The 14,304-nt window shown below is 41.7% G+C and overlaps 1 protein-coding gene across 2 annotated transcripts in view; it reads left to right on the top strand.

The window, feature by feature from the left end:
• Window positions 1–2,598: 2,598 nt before the first annotated feature.
• parp8 (poly (ADP-ribose) polymerase family, member 8) overlaps window positions 2,599–14,304 on the top strand; it is a 443,855-nt gene continuing 432,149 nt past the window's right edge. For both annotated transcript variants that reach the window (XM_078550076.1, XM_078550068.1), the window contains exons 1-2: window positions 2,599–3,233; window positions 3,728–3,782. In XM_078550076.1, the coding sequence (XP_078406202.1) occupies window positions 3,143–3,233; window positions 3,728–3,782 (146 nt within the window). In that variant the 5' untranslated portion in view covers window positions 2,599–3,142. The remainder of the gene's footprint in view (window positions 3,234–3,727; window positions 3,783–14,304) is intronic.

Here is a 14,304-nt window from a genome sequence, read left to right as displayed (position 1 = left end):
TGACAATATGTGACAACTGTGCAGTTGTGGCCGACACTGCAAACAACATTCAAACCACCCTTATGCTCTTCAATTCTGCATACAGAAGTGTCGGCCCAGCACTCAACATCAGCAAGACCAAAATTCTCCACCAGCCCTCCCCTAGACAAGCACCTACATCTCCAGCTATTGTTGTTGATGGGGAGGCTTTAGAAATCATTGAACACATCCATATTTTGGCAGCTACCTTTCTCAAAAGGTCACCATCAAAGTAGAGATCCAACATAGAATCAGGTGTCTTAGCGCAGCCTTCTAAAAATTGCACAAGTGGGTATTTGACAACAGAGATCTCCACAAGAGGATAAGGCCTTAGTCTACAATGCTGTTGTTGTCAACACCCCACTGCCCCCCACCCCCCCAACCCCCACAGTTTTATATGGCAGTGAGATTTGTTCACCTACTAAAGGCACCTCCAAGCACTGGAGAATTTCCACCAATAGGGTCTCCGCAGGATACTCAAAGTCAAGTGGGAATACAGGCAAACAAACTTAAACATCCTCACTGATGCCAATTCCCCCAGCATCGCAACCATGGATATGGGAACTCAGCTCTACTGGTCTGGACACAGTATTCACATTCCAAATTACTGCCTTCCAAAACAGATCCTCTTTTCACAACTTAAGGATAGCATCCAATCTCAAGGAAGACAGAGAAAATGTTTTAAGGACCTTCTGAAGGCCTCATTGAAAAGGGGGCATATTAACATTGTTGCATGGGAGGAACATGCTGCAAACTATGCCACACGGCAGCGCCTCTTCCAACGAGCCGCAACACTATCGGACATTGATCGCATAAACTCTGTTGTGGAGAAGCAATGGAAATGGAAGGAGAAAGATCAGAATCCTGGCTTGAGAACCCAACTGCCATATAAACCCCCCCCATTCCTCAGAGTAACTCTTGTCCTCTCTGCTCCAGGATTGGCCTATTGAGTCAGCTGATGACACACAAATCATGAATTCTGGCAGATGTCATGGTCATTCTGGGGGACTGACAATGATTTAATAAAGAAATAATAGGTTATGATATGCTCCTTGACAGTAAGGGATCTTGGAGGTTAAATGATACTGATAAATAGATATCATCTCATGCCTTGTACCACCTTCCAGGCTAATTCTTAATCCATATCTAATTACTTCCAGATATCCATTATTTTCTATTTAAATATGGTCACTCTGTAACTTGCTATACTCACTATCATCGTACATATGCTCAACACAAATCACCCCAGATGGCTTAGAAATAAAGCACAGATGGAGAGAGTATAATAAGGTTTAAACCCATTAAACAAAGTGAATCTTTCACCATTTGCCCTGTGGATCCTCTGTGTTCTATTGTCTGTGGGTTGTTGTTAGCCAGTCAACAAAGGACCTGAATTGTTGAAAGTCATTCATCTATTTATCTATCTGTATCATCACTTTGAATTAAGGCCGTTACAAAGTTGCCAGCATTTTAGTTAGGGACTAAGTGCTGACCGTAACTCGTCTTATTTCAAAGAAATAAAACAACGCAGTGATTTCTGAAATAATAATAAACGATTAAGACGTTGGTCAAGACCCATTTTAAATCAACAGCCAGCTACTGCAGACTGATATAAACTATTGCCTTCAGTTTTATTTCACCGTCTTCCCTATAAAGACGGGAAGGAAAACCCAAGGGAGAGCGTGTTTTTTTTCCCCCCTAACTCCGATTAGGCACCATTTCTCGAGGTTTAGTATGAACCCAAATGACGCAATTTGTAAACTGCACGATAATTCGTAACCATGAAATTGAATGCTGTAGTGCTCACAATGCTTCATTCAATTCAGCCGGTAAGATCAGTTAGAAGAATACACTAACTGATATGTGAATAAGAGTGCACGTATGCAGTCAGTTATCCGAATGGAAATTCCCTGGAAAGAGAAACCGTCCCACGTGATTTAGAGAAACAGAATGTGATTTTGAATGAGTGCACTTGTGGCACCTAAAGTGAATTCTTTATTCAGAGGCTCCTGTGGTCCAGCACCGAGATCGAGGAAAGCCGCTGGCGCGTTTTTGCTACTACAGGGCTCAAGGGCCTGCGTCCTAATAGGTCTTTTCATCTATTGTAGACTGGCATCCCGGCAACTATTGCTTTCAATTAAAAATCATTGTCAACATAGACATTTTCACATGTGAGGTTACTGGTCAGATTCCCTAAAGGTTACGGAGTGAAAAAAAAAATCTTTACACCGAATTTCCAAACACTAATAGAAATTGCAGTTGCAGCTTGAAAATGCACTGAGGAAATACGAATGAATTCGGGGACATTAATCAAACATGATAGATTTGTACTTTATATGCTACTCCGTTGGTGGTTTTAATAATTATGTTCGGAATAAATAATAAGCAAAGAATCGAATTTGTGAAATGGAGACGTCGTGTTTATTAAATCACAATCCGCCCCCCCTCCCCTCACACACACACACACACACAGCTGGTATATGGCATTTATTACAGAAGAGGCTGAGTGAGTTCTGTCAAATCTGGATCAGGAATCCCATTTCTTCAGCGGTGACGCTGTCACATTTCACCTGATGCATTGAGCTGTGGGAGCCTTCAATCCTTACGTTGATTCAATTAAATAAAAGTGGGCAAATACTGTGTGGCTTGCATACCTGCCCAGATCGACAGTGCCGGTCGCAGGTTGGATATTACCCACGCTGGGAAAAAAAAATGCAAAAGGAATAACTAATGAAGAAAACAAGCTGAAAGAAGAAGCGGCAGTGGGCTGGCGCTTTATTAGCTTTCGAAATCGCGAAGCCTTGTGGAGCAGGGTGTGTGTGTGTGTGTATGTGTATGTGGAGGCTGCGGCAGCCCGTAGTACAGTACATCTCGGAAGAAGAGCAGCTGGATCGCTATTGTCATCTCTGGCCAGCTGGAATTCAGCAGCTGCAACACCGCCTGGACAAGAGCAGCCCCGGAGCGAGCCCCATCTCCCTGGCCCTAGCACCGCCTCCCACCTGCACCACACTAGGGACTGTGACCTTGAGCTGAGCAGCGGCTCCATTCGCATTTCTGCTTTTACTGGAGGAGGGGGAGAAAAAAAAAAGGAAAACAAAAACATTTCTCTCTCTGTTTACACTTCATGGGGATGTGTTCAAGGCAGGAGAGGATACAGACAGACATAGACAGCGTACTCCAGAGGTGCAAGGCGGACAAGGACTGCCTGTTTTCCGGTAAGATTAGCTTTTTATTATTAATCCTATATGCTGCTTTGTGTCAGTACTAAAATCCCGGCAGTGTGCAGTCATTGTATTCAATTTGCTTCATTGACAGCATGCAGTCAAAAAAAAAATGAAAGGAAAGCCACCCTTGGTGATATATTCCGTGCATTAATTTGCAATTGAGATATTTTTAATACAATCTCGGTGTGATGGAGCAGATGGATGAATGCGACTGTATTTGCAGTTTCTGTTCATTTCCATGGATCTGTCCGTTCGCATCGACAATCTTGTTGTCGCTATGGAAACACTTGTTGCAGAGACACGTACAGTAAAAGCCCAGCTCTGTGAAGTGCTCCATCGCAGACTCTGCAACGTGATTGTTTCACTGGGCTGGATTTGTCTCCTTTAATCCACCCCTGGCAGATCTCGCCAATACAACAGGCAGCTCCAAATCCGGTGCTTGGACTGAACATTACCTTTTTAATGTTTCTTTTCTCCCGTTTTAGATTTCAGATATTCCGATTCCACCTTCACTTACACATATACAAGAGGCGCGAAGAGGTAGGTTAAAACTTTCCCTCTCCCCACCCCAAAAAATAGTTTGTGTATTGACGTGTGGGATCACATTGTTATAACGTGACTTTTTGCTCGAAACTTCCGCACCTCCAGACAAAAAACGTTGAAGAGAAAGAAAAGGGGGTAGTTGTGTTTTTCAATAAAACTTCATGTCAGCTACAGGATGCATCACAGACATGCCATGGTTTGCGGAACTGTTCTTGTTTTGAAAGAGGCAGCATTGCACTACATCTCGGTTGTTCAAATACAAAGAAGATTATAGAAAAAAAATCTCCAAAAAGTCCTTGCGTAACATCCTATGCAATAAGCTATTCTCAACATATTGGAAACAGCGACACATCCTTTCACCTGTAACTGAATATATAAGTAAATAAAGCTGCTGGGTTTGTAGTCATTTTGTTAATTAAATTGCATACGTTCAACTCGACATGAGTCTTTATAGGAAGGTAAATCAATACATTATATATGTCATGATATTGCTGAATAACAAGACATTTAAGCAAATGATATGAGATGCTGGATTATGATTTATTTTGCCTTGCCCCCAACACTTTCTAGCATTTGCACTGCATTTAAATCAAATTCAAATGCTGCAGATTTTTGAGACAAAAGAGTTTGTTGATAAGTTTGTAACTGTGATAGCTCTATCTATATGGCCACTCCTGGTTTATGATGTGCGAGGTAGGCACATTTGTGATGAGCCAGTTTTAGTCAAGTCTCGATTAATGTGGTGGGTAAGAAAACCCAAGGTATAGTAGGAATTCGCTCCTTGGAAGGACCTTTGTTTTGGATTGAAGACATGGTCTGAAGTTGGGGTGTTTCTTAAGAAAAGGGGATTTTTTTTAGTCTGACCTGCCAAGTTTGCCACTTCATTTTTGCCAGTTTGAATGATTGTGCAACCACGAGCAAGAGGAAATGAACAGCGTTCAGACTCCTCTAAGAGGTTTCGAAACACTGAGGATGTGCTCAGAAAGCTGCTTTAAGCAATATACTGAGAGAATATTCATCTCAGTGATAATCCTTTCAGCACTATCAATGAATGTGCCACTGGAACAGTACATGGAAGACAAAAATAGCCTACCTTATATTAGTAATTTCATTTACTGGTTAGGAATTTGATTTGTTGTATTTTCTTTACTCAGCGATTATAGGGACAGGAGGAGGCCATTCAGCATCTCAAGCCTGTTCCATCATTTAACTAAATCATCGCTGATTAGTATTTTAACTCAATTTATCCATCCTTGTTCTATATTCCTTGAAGTTTTAACCTCAGTCTCGAAACTTTAAATTGACCTAGCATCTACAGCCTTTGAGGAGAGGAATTTCTACTACTGTTTGTACACAACAGTACTTCTCTGGTTTCACTTCTAAGGCTTTATAAGGTGATGTCCCCTTGTTCTAGGTTTCCCCAGCAGAGGAAATAGTTTCTCTGCATGTTCTCTACCAGTTTCCTTTAATATTTTAGAGGTCAGTTTCACAGCCTTTAAAGTAATGCTAATGAAGTTTATGCAATCTGTCCTTCCTCATCATTCAACCTCTTTAGCCTTGATATCATTCCAGTGAATCTGTACTGTGCCTTCTCCAAAGACTATATATTGTTTCTGAAATTCAGCATCCAAAATTGAATGCTGCACTCCAGATGATTGGGTCTGACCAAGGCTCTATACAACTGAAGCATAACTTTGTATTCCAAGCTCCATGGGATTAAGACATAAATTCCAATCAGAGAACATGATTCCTGGATCTGGACATTTGGAAAAATTTGACTTATTCATCTGCAATGTTTCCATTTTTTTAATATTCTGGGGAGGAAATCATCAGGTCCTGGAGAGTTGACCATCTTAATTCCTATTATTTTCTCCATTCCCATTTTTTAACTTATATTAAATTCAATAAGTTTGTCCCTTTTAACTTATTTTTCTATCCTCTTCCTGCACAGAAAACAGATACAAAATATCCATTTAGCAAATCTTCCATTTTCTTACCGTCCATTATCGTGTTGTCTGTATGCCTTTAATGGGCTGTTATGATATATTCTTCATTACCAGTCTCTTACTCTTCATATATTTTAAAAACTTTCAATGTTAGCTTTGATATTCATTGCAAGAGTCTCAATATATAGAGTAACAGGTTAAGCATTGGATTCCTTGGAATAATGCTATCATTAAAATGAACTATTACCAGCTGAGTGTATACATTGCCCATTTGTTTTAAAATGTGACCATATTATGAATGTCCGGAACTGAATCGCAAAAATTCATACTATAGGATTTTGTATACTTCTTACTCACTACTGATTAAAAATTTAATTATAACCAAGTCGATAAAAGCAGCCTCACAGGTCAGCAAAGCAATTAAAAGTGCTAACAAAGCTTTGGGATTTATTTCTAGGGGCATTGAATTCAAAAGTAGTGAAGCGATGTTAAAACTTGTATGGTAATCTGGTCAGGCTGCACTGTGCAGTACAGTGCATAATTCTGGTCTCAAAGGGATAGAAGCAGTGGAGAAGTGGAAGAAAGATTTACAAGGATGGTATCTGAACTAAGAGATCACAGGTATTGGAAAAGATTGAACAGGTTGGGGCTTTTTGTCTTTTGAAAAGAGAAGACTTTGAGGTAACTTAATAAAGGTTTTCAAAATTTGAGTGGTATGAACAGGGTAGATGCAAACAGTGTTTACACTTGTGGGAGGACTTAAAACTTGGAGCCATAAATAAAAGATAGTTACTAATAAATTCAATAGGGAAATAAGAAATTTCTTGAATAAGGGTGGTTAAAACGTGGAATTTTCTATCACGGGAAGTAGTACAAAAAAACTAGCTTGGATGCTTTCAAAAGGAAACTAGTTGAGGACAAGAGAATAAAGAGAATAGAAAGAAATGTTGAAAGACTGAGATGAGATGGATGGAATAGGAGAAGACACATGTGAAGTATAAGTGCCAGCGCAGAACAGTTGAGCCTGTTTCTGCATTGTCTATTCTATGTAATAATACTGCGGTGGAGATTGTTTTGTCACTTGACTTCATCTACTGCATAGTCACTCTGGTGATACAATGCTCACTATGTGCACAGCAAGGATTTAATTGCAACCTAAATTAGCGTCTGCCTTGGCACAATGCACTGTCAGCCCGTGAGGGAGAAGGTCCTAGGTTTAAGTCCCGCTCCAGACAATTGGACATATAATCTAGGTTGACACTGCAACGCAATGCTGAGGGAGTGCTGTGCTACCGAATATACCATCTTTCAGGTGAGATGTTAAACTAAGGCACCATCTGTCCTCCCAGGTGGATGCAAAAGATCCATGGCACTATTTCAAAGAAAAGCAGGGTTGTTCAGGAACAAAAACAAAAAATGCTGGAAAAACTCAGCAGGTCTGACAGCAACTGTGGAGAAAAAGACAGAGTTAACGTTTCAAGTCTGTATGACTCTTCTTCAGAGTGGTTGTTCTGGTGCTCGGTCAGTATTTATCTCTCCCCAACATTATTAGAACAGATTATCCAGTCATTAATCTCATTGCTGTTTCTGGAACCTTAATGTATGCAAATTGGCTGCTACATTTCCCTACATTAAAACAGTGAATACATTGTAAAAGTATTTAATTTTCTGTAAAGCACTTTGGAATTTCCTGAGGTCATGGAAAATTATATATAAAGACAAGTTGTTTCCTAAAGTTGTTTCTGAAATGAAGTGCATTTGTGTGCATCCGCTCTTGTTTTGCTTTATTATGGATAATTCCTATGGTTATAAGTAGCAAGTTCAACTTTATATTGGTTGAAAGCAAAAGTAGTAACATTTAAATTTATAAGAAATTTTGCACAATTCAAGTATTTTAATTACCTGCCTGGGTAACCAGGACTGTAATGAAGAGGAGTGGGAAATCATGGGCACCTTAATGACTTTCATCAGCCATGAACCTTGTTGTCGTTTGATGCCATGCCCAGTAAATTGGCAACCTGGGATTTGGAGGATTGTGTGAATGGAAGGTGATTCTGGGCTTTAATGCCAGTATGAAAACAGAACCTGTCAGGTTGTGGTATGCTGCACATGCTGCACTTATGCACTTGCATTGCATGCAGTTTACTTTAGGATCTTCATAGTCCCGAAGATCAAGAGGCGCATTATAAAGACATATCACCGTATGGACAATTAGGGATGGACCTTGCCAGTGATGCTGATTTTTCATGAATGAACATAAAAAAAAACTTTTGCTTGCTGGCGTAAACCTCACTTGTTTAATGTCATCTTCTGCTTTGTTCCAAGAACAATTGATCCACCTTACAAATTATTGAGCTAATTTTTCAAAAGCATGTGCCGATTCCAATTTCCAAAAAATGGATGAAAGATGGTTTTAAGCAGAAGCATTAAATTAATTAAAACTTAAAATCGGCAGGACTTAACTAGTCTTCTTGGGGATCTGTACTGGGGTCTCAGTTTTTTGACGCAGGACAGGGGCATAGACAGATTAAATGAATGCAGAAGGCTATGACAGTAGGGGTTCAATGTGGAAAGTTTGAGATCATTTACTTCAGATTCAAGAAAGATAATTTGGTTACCATTGACCAGAAACTGAACTGTGGCTATAAAAGTAGGTCAGAGGCTGGGAATCCTGTGGCGAGTAACTCATCTCCTGACTCCCCAAAGCCTGTCCACCATCTACAAGTCAGGAGTGTGATGGAATACTCTCAACTTGCCTGGATGTGTACAGCTCCAAAAACACACAAGAAGCTTGACACCATCCAGGACACCATCCAGCCCGCTTGATTGGCACCAACATCCACAAACATTCACTCCCTGCACCACCAACAGACAGTGGCAACAGTGTGTACCATCTACAAGATGCATTGCAGGAACTCACCAAGGCTCTTTAGTCAGCACCTGCCAAACCCACGACCGCTATCATCTAGAAGGACAAGGGCAGCAGACACATGGCAACGCCACCACCTGGGAATTCTCCTCCAAGCCACTCACCATCCTGACTTGACAATATATTGCTGTTCCTTCACTGTCGCTGGGTCAAAATCCTGGAACTCCCTCCCTAGCAGCACTGTGGGTGTACTTACACCACATAGACTGCAGTGGTTCAAGAAGGCGGGTCACCACAACCTTCTCAGGGGCAGTTAGGGATAGGCAATAAATGCTGGCCTAGCCAGCAATGCCCACATCCCATGAACGAATGAAAAAAAGTATAAGACCTGTCGAGGAGCAAACGCATTTAGGTGCCCATGTACACAAACACAAAGTGCACAGGTACAAAGTGTACCTATTTTGCAGCTGTTTTAACTAAACAAAATAGGTAACAGCCATTCTCTGGTTCCCTCCTCAGGACAATCCCTTGACCAATCAGAGTCAACCTGCCTGATTTGAATTTAAGCATAGCTTGGCAGTTAACTGTCAGTTATCAGTCAGCTGATGCATTCTCCACGGCAACGCCACTACCAATCAGAGTCCACTTGTTAACCAATCAGCACTGTTTTCTCATGAAGTATAAATTGTTGTTTCGTTTAGATTTGATATTCTTGCGAATTGTTCTGATGTGTCTGTTTTCAGCAATATTAAGCTAAAGGGTTAAATTATGGGGACAATTCTCAAAAACATGTTACTTATTCCCTTGAGTTTAGAAGGTTGACTCAATAGTGTAGATAGAGAGAAACTATTTCCAGAACAAGGGGACATAATGTTAAAATTAAAATAGGCTATTTAGAACTGAAATTAAGCCACATATTTTCACCCAAAACATATTAGATCTCAAATTAACTTCCATAAAAGACTGCGGATGGTAGGGCAATTGGAATTTTCAAAATGGACAGATTTTGTTTAAGCATAGGTCCCAAAATATGTGTATCAATTGGGATGTATGGAATTGAAGTACCATTCAGCCATGATCTAATTAAGTAAAAGAACAGGCCCTGAATGGCTTACTGCTGTTCCTCTGTTCCTTATTGCTCTAAGCTATCAGTGAAGTTAATGTTTACACATATGTGAATGAACAATAATGTAGGAAATGTTATGGCTACACATCCAACAATGTTGTACGAGGTTTATTTGGGCATGAAGAAGGCCATTTGTCAACAAGTTCACTAGTCTACATTGCTGGAATTGAAAGTAATAATTGAGTTTTTTGCTTCCTTACAGGGCATGGGTCCAAAGCACAAAGTGTTCATAGTCTCGTGACTAAATTTATGCTGTAACTCAAGTGCATATGGTGGTTTTTCAGGAAAAGAGTTGTATTTGAAGCATATTTTTGTGGAGAGTAAGGAGCACTTAACTTTGGGCAGAATTTTGCCCTTGATGGGCGGGTGGGCCCGACCGACTCGGCGGCGGGCGGGCAGCTGATTGCCGCCGCCGAAACGGGCCCCGCCACCAATTTAAGTGGACGGGCTAATTAAGGCCTGCCCAGCGGCCGCCCTTCGGGAAGCGCTATGCGCTTCCTGTGCAGGTGGGGGATTCCCCAGCTGTCAGAGTGCTGCCTCAGGGAGATCACTGAAAGGCAAATATAAAAAATAGAACAATAAAAAATTCATTAACATGTCCCCCTCATGTGAAAATGTCAGACGAGATGGGACATGTTAATGAAATAAACAAAAACTTTATTAAACGTTTTTAAAACCGCTATCAAACCTCATCCCGCCGCTGGATGAGGTTTGTAAAAAAATCACCTACTCGCCTGCCCGTTGGGCCCGTGCGCCAAGCCGAAGTTCGCACGGGCCCCTCAAAATCATTGATGCTCGGCAAGTTAAGGGCCTTAACGACGCCTTTAATTAATGGCGGGCACGCATCCCACTGCAAAGCGCGCCCGTTGACCGAAATATCACGATGCCGCGCGCTGACATCGGAACGCTCGTGCGACGTCAGTGCGTGACATTTTAAGCGCTGACATGCGGACTCCGCCACCCGCACACCAGCCAGAAGATTCTGCCCTTTGTGTCTGAACTGCTTGCTAAAATTAATATCACTGTTCCAGTTAATGAGCACTAAATTTACTCTTTCCAAAGAGGTACTATGTTCTTTTTGGTGGAAGACTTAAAATGCATGGGGGCGAATTTTCTCCCCATTGGGCGGGCTGGTCAGGAGCGGGTGTGGGCGGGCCGGGGTAGGAGGGAGGGTCGGGGCCTGCGCTCTTTCGCACATGCATGCCAAAGAGCGCAGAAATCTCCCTGAGGCATGAACCTGCCTCAGGGAGATTAAGTTTAGTTATAAAGATGGAAAAAATAAAAAATTAAAATTATTCAGACATGTCCCCTCATGTGACATTGTCATATGAGCTGGGACATGCTTATGAATTTTCATAAAAAATTTTATTTGATTAATAAACCCTTCATGAAACCTCATCCCAGCCGTGGATAAGGTTTCATGAAAAATGTGAAGGCTGCCTGGGCTCTTCACCTGTCCGCCAACCTTAAGGTTGGACGGGCAGCCCTGACAATTACTTTAATTAGTTTATTAATGGCCTTAACAGGCCTTTGATGGTTCGGCGGGCGCTCAGCCGACTCCGGTGCACCCCCGCCGAACAGAAAATCACCGCACACCGTTTTACGCTTCGGCGTGCATGTCGAACAGAAGATTCTGCCCATGCTGTTTAAGTTTTCTCAATGTTTGTGTTTTATTTTGAGCAAATTAGAATACTGGGCAGCAGGAGAAGAAGACAGAATTGTGTGGAGCAAGTTTAGGACAAGTGGCAGGACATACATACATAGAAACACATTACATAAAATTTACAGCGTAGAAACAAACCATGCAGCCCAATTGGTCTATGCCTGTAATCATGCTCCACATGGGCCTCCTCCCACTCTACTTCATTTCTTTATCTTGCCCTATCAACATGTTATTTTCTATTCCTTTCTCCCTCATGTACTTATTTATGCATTTAGGTTAATTGCCTCTGTACATCCGACATACAACAAGTTATATTCGTATAGCACCTTTAATCTACTAAAATGTCCCAAAGTGCTTCTCATAAGCATTATCAAACCAAAATTTGACACCGAGACTTATAAGGTGATGGTATCAAATGATCAAAATGCTTGGCTAAAGAAGTAGGTTTGAAGGAGCATCTTAAAGGAGTGAAGATAGAGGGGCAGAAAGTTTAGGGAGGAAATTCCAGAGTTTTGGGCCTTTGCAGCTGAAGACATGGCCACCAATGGCAAAGCAATTAAAATGGGGGATGAACAAGGACCAGAATTGAAGGAGTGCCAATATCTTGAATTGCTCTAGGGCTGGAGGAGGTTATAGAGACAGGGAGAGGTGAGATCACGGGGTGATTTGAAAGCTAGGTTGAGGATTTTAAAATTGAGCCACTGCTTTACCAGATGCCAATGCATGTCAGCAAACACAGGGAACATGGGTCAGTGGGTCTTGGTGGGAGTTAAGATGCAGGCAACAGTGTTTGGATGATCTCAAGTTTACAGAGGGTGGAAAATGTGAGGCCAACCAGGAATGTGCTGGAGTCATCAAGTGAAGAGGGAACAAAGGCCTAGATAAGGGTTTTAGCAGCAGCTGAGGCAGAGGTGAAGTCAGGTGATGTTACAGTGATGGAAGTGGTCGGTCTTAGTGATGATGCGGACGTGTGGTCAGAAGCTCGTCCTGGGGTCAAATATGATGCCAAGTTTGCGAAGTGTGTGGCTCATCCTGACATGGTTGTCATGGGGGAAGCGAGGGGAGTCAATGGCTAGAGAATGGACTTTGTGACAGGGATTGGTCTTCCCAATATTTAGTTGGATGAAATTTCTGCTCATCAGTACCAGATGCTGGATATGCCATCCTGTGGAGGAGTGGCCATCTCCAGATTGATGGTCTGGCGCCTGTGGCCACTAATAATTTTATTATTTTCCTAATTCTCCACCTTGAGGTCCCTCACATTTTCCTGCCTGCTGCAGCAGCACCCAACCTCAGCAGTGTTGCCAACAGGGCAACTCTTCCAGCTTTCCTATTGGCCCAGTTGGGTGCATGCCCTGTTCACCTTTCTTAATTTGACAGCACTCCTGGAGGTGGCCTTTTAATTGGCCACCTCCTTTAAGATTGTGCAGGCAGGCTGCCAGGCATCACCTGGGTGAGGCAGGGCCCATTTTTGGGCCCAACTCTGGAAATTGTTAAAGGCAGTAAGGTTCCATGCATAAGCTTTCATAAGAATTTGTTTGATTTTTAAAATGAATTATTATCCACTGTTCTTTGAAGGAATAACATGTGCAGTGGTTAGAGGGGAGCCTGTAGACGTACTATACTTAGATTTCCAGGAAGCATTTGATAAGGTGCCATATCAAAGGTTATTGTGGGAAATAAAAACTCATGGTGTAGGGGATAACATATTAGCCTGGATAAAAGATAGGCTGGCTGGCAGAAACCGGAGAGTATGCATTGTCTGATTGGCAGGGTGTGACAAGTGGAGTCCCACAGGGGTCTCTTCTGGGCCCTCAACTTTTTAAAATTTACATCAATGACTTAGATGAGGGGAGCAAAGGCATGGTAGCTAAATTTGCAGACAGCACAAAGATAGTAGGAAAGTATGTTGTGAAGAAGATATAACAAGCTTGCAGGCAGATATAGATACATTGAATGACTGGGCAAAAATCTGGTAGATGGAGTATAATGTGGGAAAATGTGAAGTTGTTCACTTTGGCAGGAAGAATAAACAAAGCAGACTATTACTTTAATGGAGAACGACTGCAGAATTCTGAGGTGCAGAAGGATCTAGGTATTCTAGTGCATGAGTCACAAAAGTTAGTATGCAGATACAGCAAGTAATCAAGAAGGCTAATGGAATGCTATCCTTTATTACTAGAGAAATTGAACGTAAAAGTAAGGATGTTATGCCTCAGGCATTGGTGAGATCACATCTCAGATTCCGTGTGCAGTTTTGGTCTCCTTATTTAAGGAAGGATGTAAATGCGTTGGTGCCAGTTCAAAAGAGGTTTACTGGATTGATACTTAGAATGAGCGGGTTGTCTTATGAGGATAGGTTAGACAGACTGGGCTTGTTTCCACTGGAGTTTAAAAGAGTGAGGGGTGATGAAGTATAAAAGATCCTGAATGGTCTTGACAAGGTGGACGTCGAAAGGATGCGTTTCCTGTTGTGGCTGAGCCCAGAACTAGGGGGCACTGTTTTAAAATTAGGGGCTGCCCTTATAGTACGGGGATGAGGAGAATTTTTTTCTCTCAGAGGGTTGTGCGACTTTGGAACTCTTTGCCTCAGAAAGCAGTGGAGGTGAGGTCACTGAATATTTTTAAGGCAGAGGTAGATAGATTCATGTTGAACAAGGGAATGAAAGATTATTAGAGGTAGATCAGACATGATCTTATTGAATGGAAGAGCAGGCTCGAGGGGCCAAATGGCCTACTTACGTTCCTATTGTGTATATATAATTCCACATACATCCTATTTGCAAAATATGTTCCACTTCATAGATTAAGAAGAACTATAAACCACGCAAGATATCTACCTAATTACAACAAGCTGATCACCCAGAACCATTGAGAATTGCAATACTGTTTGCTATTCAACAATACACTTTTTG

Source organism: Cetorhinus maximus, chromosome 1, assembly GCF_964194155.1.
Source record: "Cetorhinus maximus chromosome 1, sCetMax3.hap1.1, whole genome shotgun sequence".
NCBI classification, from domain to species: domain Eukaryota; kingdom Metazoa; phylum Chordata; class Chondrichthyes; order Lamniformes; family Cetorhinidae; genus Cetorhinus; species Cetorhinus maximus.
Note: the sequence above shows the minus strand (reverse complement) of the source record. Positions and strands in the feature narration are given on the sequence as shown.